The sequence below is a fragment of the Chiloscyllium plagiosum genome, unplaced genomic scaffold (assembly GCF_037043375.1).
Source record: "Chiloscyllium plagiosum isolate Xiang-an unplaced genomic scaffold, Cpla_swu_hap1 HiC_scaffold_38, whole genome shotgun sequence".
Taxonomy (NCBI): Eukaryota; Metazoa; Chordata; class Chondrichthyes; order Orectolobiformes; family Hemiscylliidae; genus Chiloscyllium; species Chiloscyllium plagiosum.
Genome location: NW_028270176.1, coordinates 5,020,853 through 5,030,014, shown reverse-complemented (window position 1 = coordinate 5,030,014; position 9,162 = coordinate 5,020,853). Strand labels below are relative to the sequence as shown.

Sequence of the window (9,162 nt, the reverse complement as noted above, 5' to 3'; positions counted from 1 at the left end):
ATTCTTAATTTGTTTTCGATTGTGAAGATTTGACATACTGAGGGAGCCTTTTCTGTGCTGGGGATCCTTGTGACTCTGGCCACAATGATGAATGGACAAATTCACTTCCACATTGGAAGAAAACAAGACAGGCGGAGCAGAATCCAACAGGGATCCCACAACAGGCCTAGTACATTCATAAGCATTGTAATATGTATTTTGCAGGCCCCAGAGGAGGCAGGCCTTAAAGTAAATCAGAAAACAATTGGCACAATGAGACTACCACAACTTGAATATGTGGGACATTGAATTCATAAGGGAGGAAACTCTCCCCAGGCCATCAAAAACATGCCACAAACAATCACTGGCCAGGGAAGTGAGGACGCTATTGGGAGAATTTTATTCCTGGAGATATAGCTCATGGGAGGCAATTGTCTAGTGGTATTATTACTGGGCTATTAATCCAGAGACCCAGGAAATTTCCTGGTGATCTGGGTTCAAATCCTGCCACTGTAGATGGTGGAATTTGATTACAAGAAAGGTTTCAAATTAAGAATGTATCCATTGTCAATTCTTGGGAAAATCACATTTGAATCACTAATGTCTTTTAGGGAAGGAAGCTGCCCTCATATCGTGAATAAAAAATAATCGTATGATACGAAAGTCGGAGGAGTTGTAGACAGTGAGGAAGGATGTGGCAGGTTACAGCGGGATATAGATAAGCTGCAGAGCTGGGCAGAAAGATGGCAAATGGAGTTCAATGTAGCTAAGTGTGAGGTGATTCACTTTGGTAAGAGTAATAAAAAGATGGGGTACTGGGCTAATGGTCAGATACTTGGTAGTGTGGATGAGCAGAGGGATCTTGGTGTCCATGTACACAGATCTTTGAAAGTTGCCACCCAGGTAAATAGTGCGGTGAAGAAGGCACATGGCGTACTGGCTTTTATTGGTAGAGGAATTGAGTTCCGGAGTCCTGAGGTCATGTTGCAGTTGTATAAGACTCTGGTGCGGCCAGAGTCTTATACAACTGCATTGTGTGCAGTTTTGGTCGCCATACTATAGGAAGGATTTGGAGGCACTGGAACGGGTGCAGAGGAGGTTTACCAGGATGTTGCCTGGTATGGTAGGAAGATTGTATGAGGAAAGGCTGAGGCACTTGGGGTTGTTTTCATTGGAGAAAAGAAGGTTTAGGGGTGACTTGATAGAGGTGTACAAGATGATTAGGGGTTTAGATAGGGTTGACAGTGAGAATCTTTTTCCACGTATGGAGTCAGCTATTACAAGGGGGCATAGCTTTAAATTAAGGGGGGGTAGGTATAGGACAGATGTTAGGGGTAGGTTCTTTACTCAGCGAGTCGTGAGTTCGTGGAATGGCCTGCCAGTAGCAGTGGTGGACTCTCCCTCATTATGGGCATTTAAGCAGGCATTGGATAGGTATATGGAGGATAGTGGGCTAGTGTAGGTTAGGTGGGCTTGGATCGGCGCAACATCGAGGGCCGAAGGGCCTGTACTGCGCTGTATTCTTCTATGTTCTATGTTCTATGTTCTATGTAAACTGCAGCAACTGTGAAGCAAATACGGTGATTAGTGAAGGGAGGAAAGCTGTAAATAGAACGACTAGAGTGAGGCATCATAGTCTGCCTTGATGTCAGCCCCTGCCATTAGGTTGATCAATATGATCCAACCATTCTACTTGCAATACAATTTAACTGGAAAGTTTCTATCATTAGAGAACTGGTTTGGAGAAATTGGTGGAATTGAAGGTTGATAAATCCCCAGGGCCTGATAATCTGGGGATTATCACAGAGCACCTAAGGAAGTGGCTTGAGAAGTAATGGTTGCAGTATTGATCATCTTCCAAGATTCTTTAGTCTCTGGAGCAGTTCCTAATGGGTTGGAGATTAAGTCATGGAACCCAGCTATTTCGAAAACTCTAGAGTGAGATGATTCGAATACAGGAAACAAGGATGTTTCCAGTGATGGGGGCATCCTGTATCAGAGATCATAGTTTAGGATTGGGGAACAAACCCTTTAGGATTGAGATATAGAGAAATTACTTCATCCAGAGAGTGGTGCATCTGTCACATTCACAATCACAGAAAGTAACTGAAATAAAATATTTGTGGTTTCATGGAGGCAGTAGATATAGCTCTTGTGGATAAGGGGAACCGTAGAAATAGGAGTATGACAGGATGACATTCCTGAGTTATTGCATCATCTCCTGATGCCTTATTGGTGAAAGTCTCAAATGACAAATTAATGTTGGAAATTGAGTTTAAATTGTAAGACTTAGAATAGGAATATGCAGAATAGTGAAAATGTGAGTAGGTACACAGGACAACGTGTGTGAAAATCTGGCTCAGAATGCATGAGCGTGTGTGTAGCAGTCAGACTGAGAGAAACTGAGACAGCAAACACGATCCTCTTTGAACAAGATTTTTACTGTCAAACTGGATACCACCCAATGAGATCATGGTGGAACAAGGTGCCAGATTTTGCATGTTGTCCTCCGTATCCATAGTGACCAACAGAGTCTCATTGGGATGTGTGCCTGTGAAAAAAGCACCAGAGAATAAAACAGAGATCTGATCTCTGCAACAATGTGCTGACTGTGGATGGAGCATATGTAGAAGACATTGGGTCAGGTGTTGTGGGACGTGATAATCACACTCAGATTGGGACTGTCTATTTTAAACATGCCCTTCGGCCCAACAAGTCCACACCGACCCTCTGAAGAGTAACCCTCTAGCGTATTACTCTACACTTACCCCTGACTAATGCACCTAACCCACAAACCCCTGAACACTATGGGCAATTTAGCAAGGGCAATTTACCTAACCTAATCTGATTGTGGGAGGAAAACGGATCATCCGTAAAAAATCCACGCAGACACGGACAGAACGTGCAAACTCCACATAGACAGTTGTCCGAGGCTGGAATCGAATCCGGGTCCCTGGCACCTGTGAGGCAGCTAACCACTGAGCCACCGTGGTGCCCATAAACAACAACTAACAACAAGCGAAATCCCTGATTCTAAGGCAAGTTTCTGATAAGGTGTCCTTCACAAATGCAGAGCCAAACATCAATTTTGATAGTTAGAGTCATAGAGATGTACAGCGTGGAAACAGACCCTTCGGTCCAACCTGTCCATGCCGACCAGATATCCCAACCCAATCTAGTCCCACCTGCCAGCGCCCGGCTCATATCCCTCCAAACCCTTCCTATTCATATACCCATCCAAATGCCACTTAAATGTTGCAATTGCACCAGCCTCCACCACATCCTCTGGCAGCTCATTCCATTCACGTACCACCTTCTGCGTAAAAAAGTTGCCCCTTAGGTCTCTTTTATATCTTTCCCCTTTCACCCTAAACCTATGCCCTCTAGTTCTGGACTCCCCGATTCCAGGGAAAAGACTTTGTCTATTTATCCTATCCATGCCCCTCATAATTTTGTAAACCTCTATAAGGTCACCCTTCAGCCTCTGACGATCCAGGGAAAACAGCCCCAGCCTGTTCAGCCTCTCCCTGTAGCTCAAACCCTCCAACCCTGGCAACATCCCTGTAAATCTTTTCTGAACCCTTTCAAGTTTCACAACACCTTTCCAATAGGAAGGAGACCAGAATTGCATGCAATATTCCAACAGTGGCCTAACCAATGTCCTGTACAGCTGCAACACGACCTCCCAACTCCTGTACTCAACACTCTGACCAATAAAGGAAAGCATACCAAACACCTTCTTCACTGTCCTATCTACCTGTGACTCCACTTTCAAGGAGCTATGAACCTGCACTCCAAGGTCTCTTTGTTCAGCAACACTCCCTTGGACCTTACCAGTAAGTGTATAAGTCCTGCTAAGATTTGCTTTCCCAAAATGCAGCACCTCGCATTTATCTGAATTAAACTCCATCTGCCACTTTTCAGCCCATTGACCCATCTGGTCCAGATCCTGTTATAATCTGAGATAACCCTCTTTAATGTCCACTACACCTGCAAATTTGGTGTCATCTGCAAACTTACTAACTGTACCTCTTATCATCGCATCCAAATCATTTTTGCAAATGACAAAAAGTAGAGGACCCAGCACCGATCCACTGGTCACAGACCTCCAGTCTGAAAAACAACCCTCCACCACCCTCTGTCTTCTACCTTTGAGCCAGTTCTGTATCCAAATGGCTAGTTCTCCCTGTATACTGTGAGACCTAACCTTGCTAATCAGTCTCCCATGGGGAACCTTGTCGAACGTCTTACTGAAGTCCATATTGCTCACATCTATCGCTCTGCCCTCATCAATCCTCTTTGTTACTTCTTCAAAAAACTCAATCAAGTTTGTGAGACATGATTTCCCGTGCACAAAGCCATGTTGACTATCCCGAATCAGTCCTTGCCTTTCCAAATACATGTACATCCTGTCCCTCAGGATTCCCTCCAACAACTTGCCCACCACCGAGGTCAGGCTCACCGGTCTATAGTTCCCTGGCTTGTCTTTACCGCCCTTCTTAAACAGTGGCACCACGTTTGCCAATCTCCAGTCTTCCGGCACCTCACCTGTGACTATCGATGATACAAATATCTCAGCAAGAGCCTAACAATTGCTCCTCTAGCTTCCCACAGAGTTCCTCGGGTACACCTAATCAGGTCCTGGGGATTTATCCACCTTTAACCATTTCAAACATCCAGCACTTCCTCCTCTGACATCTGGACATTTTGCAAGATGTCACCATCTATTTCTCTACAGCCTATATCTTCCATATCCTTTTCCACAGTAAATACTGATGCAAAATATTCATTTATTGTCTCCCCCATTTTCTGTGGCTCCACACAAAGGCCGCCTTGCTGATCTTTGAGGGGCCCTATTCTCTCCCTAGTTACCCTTTTGTCCTTAATATATTTAGGTAAAAACCCTTTGGATTCTCCTTAATTCTATTTGCCAAAGCTATCTCATGTCCCCGTTTTACCCTCCTGATTTCCCTCTTAAGTATACTCCTACTTTCTTTATACTCTGAGGATTCACTCGATCTATCCTGTCTGTACCTGACATATGCTTCCTTCTTTTTCTTAACCGAACCCTCAATTTCTTTAGTCATCCAGCATTCCCTATACCTAACAACCTTCCGTTTCACCCTGACAGGAATATACTTTCTCTGGATTCTTCTTATTTCTGAAGGCTTCCCATTTTCTAGCCATCCCTTTACCTGCGAACATCTGCCTCCAATCAGTTTTCGAAAGTTCTTGCCCAATACCATTAAAATTGGCCTTTCTCCAATTTAGAACTTCAACTTTTAGGTCTGGTCTATCCTAAATTTCCCAAGAGTAGGTCAAGTTTTGCACCTTCTCTAGTAGTTACACCCACATACTAAATCAGAAAATTGTCTTGTACGCACTTAAGAAATCCCTCTCCATCTAAACCTTTAACATTATGGCAGTCCCCTTGTAAAATAGAACAGTCAGGGGAAGGCAAACGTTTTCCCCTTTTCACAATAGTCAGCTGTCAAATTCAGAAATTTAAACATCAAGAAATGTGGACAGCCATGTTGAAAAATGGATAGCACATCACAGACGATGATTCTGGAAGGGGAGTTTGGGGTAGGGGGCCTTGGGATAGGGTGCCAAGTGCATGGAAGGGTGCCAAGTGCATAGGAGGAGGGTATCAAGTCGGTAGTGTACCAGATGGGCTATGTGGTTTGTGTGTCAGTGTGTGTGTGCGTGCACCTGTGTGTGTTTGTGTGTATCTGTGTTTGTGTCTGTGTCAGTATTTGTGTGTGCCTGTGTGTCTTGAGTGTGTGTGTGTCTGTGTGTTTCAGTGTATGCTTTGAAGGGTCCTGGTCCGATGTCGGGACTGTGATTTTAGAGGGTCCCAGGATGGGGCAGTGTCATTGGTGGTGGGTAAGAGAAGTCTACTCAGGAGTTAGATGAGTTAGTATATCCGAGTAAGTATATCATTTAATTTCATTGCAACCATCAAAGGCACCAATTAAATAGAACATTTCAGAAGGTTTCAGGCAAAGAGGAGTATCCCAGTGGGAAATTCACTTTTCAGTCAGTTAAATCAGAGTATGTTGCAATACTGTCAAAGACAGTGAGACAGGTGGCAAGAAACAGAGGGAGAGAGAGAAATCATGTGAAAGAGGGTGCAAAAGAAGGACCAAGGGAAGGGATGAGAACAGAATGGCAGAAAGACAAGGAGAGGGAGAAAATGACAGGGAGAAAGTGAAGGAGGAGAAAGTTAGGGGAGTGGGAGAGAAACAGATTGAGGCAGTCATTGAGAAAGGATTTGGGATAGACAGAGAGAGATAAAGTGAGAGAGGGAAGAAGAGTGGATTTTCCAGAATCCGAACTGCTTGATACTGACCGTGAGTTTGCAGTCAGTTGATTCACCTCGATTTCCAGTCATTTTGGTGCTTCATATTCAGCGACAACTGAGTCATCTGACAGAAACAAAAGGAAGGGAAGGATTGGTGCGTGGAGGGATAGACAAGGATAAACAGACTGGCATCCCCAGTGGACAAACACACTTGGAACAAAATGAAAAGAATAGAAACTGGTGAAGAAAACCAGGTTCTCAGGAATCATCACCAGGTTAGAAACAGGAGAAATAAAAATCTGAGAATGAACGCCAGTGTTCGACGCGGGAAAAATAAAAATACAGAAATCAAACCATGGATTGAAGTAGAAGAAATAAAAGTCCATGAATAAACACCAGGATAGAATCAGAGAGAAAGTGAGGACTGCACATGCTGGACATCAAAGTCATAAAATGCTGGAAAAACACAGCAGGTCAGGCAGCAGCCGAGGGGCCGGAGAGTGTTTCGGATGGTCAGCAAACCTGATGCTTCTGGTCAGCATTGTTTAAACAACCGTTTCAACAAGCAATGAAGGATCTTCAGACAAAATGGAGCCAAGCAGCTTCAAGGTGAAGCACTTGTTGACAACAAAAAACTGATCAGTCTACAGACGAGTGATCAATTCTGATTGGCAGGTACACATTGCCTGCCAACAACTATATGACTGGTTCTCAGACACTAAACAATTTGGGCCTGGGAACAATATCCAGAGAATATATTTGATCTCCCCAGCTCAAGATCTACCGCTGTATTCCCCTGCAGTCAGAACTCTCTTTAAATCTGAAAGTAAACTGGTTCTCTTTCCTGCAGCAGTCACTGTAAACTGTGAATTTTGACAGATAAAGCAGAGACTTTTTATTGGGGAACCAGTCATGCTATGCCTCGTGCAAGCCAGTGAAAGAATATGGAGAGGGATGACTGAGAAAATGAGCTTTAACCATCTCATAATAGATTGCATTCCCAGTCTTCCTCTGCCAATAACTGACAACATTTCCCTGTCTGTCTTTATACCTACCTACGCAAAAGGATCGGTGTATTAATTAGTCATGTTAAATGCTAACAGATGATAACTGCTTGACTGCATTCAGGATCTAATCACCTTTTTTAAAAAACAAGTCATTCTTTGTAAATATGCAAACTTGGTGTGTGTTTTCTGTCAACTTCAGTATAAAAGTTAGGTAGATTGTGGAATGCTGTGTGTTTTAAAATCTTTAACTTTAAATGATGACTCCAGTAAAGCTGGGCCTGACTTCCAGCATGTTACTCCAGTGAGGGCTGGCAAAAAGACTGCTTTCTGTGGTGATGAATATAAATCTGGGCTGTCTGCTTGGTGCCAGGAATTTGATCATCTGCTCAAGGTAGAAGAAGAACCTGGAGTAGGAAGGGGAAGATCCCATTGTAGTGGTCCATGTAGTGACAACATGAAGAGGACTAAGGAAGAGATTCAGCCCTGGCAATGTGAGGAGCTGGGCATCAAATTAAACAGAACCACAAGGTTAGTGATCTCTGGATTCTTAACTGAACACATGCAAATGACAAAGAATACATAAGACTATGGAAGTGAAATTTGTGTTCAACAACTGGCTTGGGAGAAATGAGTTGCCATTCATGGGCCAATGATATCAATACCAGAGAATGTGGGATTTAAACCATTGGGATGATCTGTACCTGAATCATGATGGGACCAATATTCTTGCAAACTACATAATTAAGGAAGTAAATAATGAGTGGTGCTGGAAAAGCACAGCAGGTCAGGCAGCATCTGAGGAGCAGGAAAATTGACGTTTCAGGCAAAAGCCCTTCATCAGGAATAACTCTATTCCAGCACCACTCTGATGTAAACTCTGGTTTCCAGCATCTGCAGTCCTCACTTTTGCCAATATCTGGACCACTACAATAGGATCTTCCCCTTCCTAGCCCAAGTTCTTCTTCAGCCCTGAGCAGATGATCAAATCCCTGGCACCAAGCAGGATGAGGAATCAAGCTTGATAGATGTAGCAAATCAAGAGGCATGGTCATGACAAGAGAGCAAAGTACTAATAGAAATTAAAGGTCAGAGATTGGCAGGAAGGGATGGATCAGATATTATAATGATAGCAAAGCTAAAACCTCTGTAACTGAATGTATATAGAAATCATCATAAAGAAAGTAAACTGATAGCCTGCAATTAAATAAATAAATATGATCTATTACTATTGTAGAGGCATGGTTTCATGATGACAATGATTGAGGGGAATATAGCACTTGAGTAGAATAGAAAATCGGAAAATTGTGGAAGTGGCAGGTAGCACTATTAATCAAGGATGGCATTGACAGATGGATAGAGATGGTCCTGGTTCACGAGACCAGGATGGAGAATTGATTTGGGTGGAGACAAGGAATAGTAGAGGAAAGAAGTCACTAATGGAAGTGGTCAACAGTTCCCCAACATTTACCACAATGTGGGACAAAGAATGTAAGAATGAATATTGAGTGCTGATGGTAAAGGGAAGACAATCATTTACAACAATGTATATATGAGCTGGAGAAATCATATTGATAGCAGTAACCTCAGTGAGAACTTCAAGGAACACTTTCAAGACTGTTTCTTAAAACTGCATATTGTGAAACTGACTAGAGGCTTGGTATTGTGTAATTTAACAGGATTAATTCATGATTCCAGAGTGAAGCACCTCAAAGTAGCAATGAGTATCATAGGGTTCAATGTTATAAGTTTGACAGGGAGAAGACTGGGTCTCTAAGACTAGTGCATTAAACATAAATAAAGTCAACCATGTGACATGAATGCAGACCTAGCTGAAGTGTAGGAGGAAACCATAGTTTCTAGTGCAAGACTGGA

At 43.1% G+C, this 9,162-nt stretch overlaps 1 protein-coding gene across 2 annotated transcripts in view; it reads right to left on the bottom strand.

The window, feature by feature from the left end:
- Positions 1 to 2,401: 2,401 nt before the first annotated feature.
- The window catches only part of LOC122544240 (pregnancy zone protein-like), a 321,085-nt gene continuing 314,324 nt past the window's right edge, over positions 2,402 to 9,162 (bottom strand). For both annotated transcript variants that reach the window (XM_087980973.1, XM_087980974.1), the window contains 2 exons: positions 6,332 to 6,407; positions 2,402 to 2,530 (listed from right to left, as the gene is read on the bottom strand). In XM_087980973.1, the coding sequence (XP_087837099.1) occupies positions 6,370 to 6,407 (38 nt within the window). In that variant the 3' untranslated portion in view covers positions 2,402 to 2,530; positions 6,332 to 6,369. The remainder of the gene's footprint in view (positions 2,531 to 6,331; positions 6,408 to 9,162) is intronic.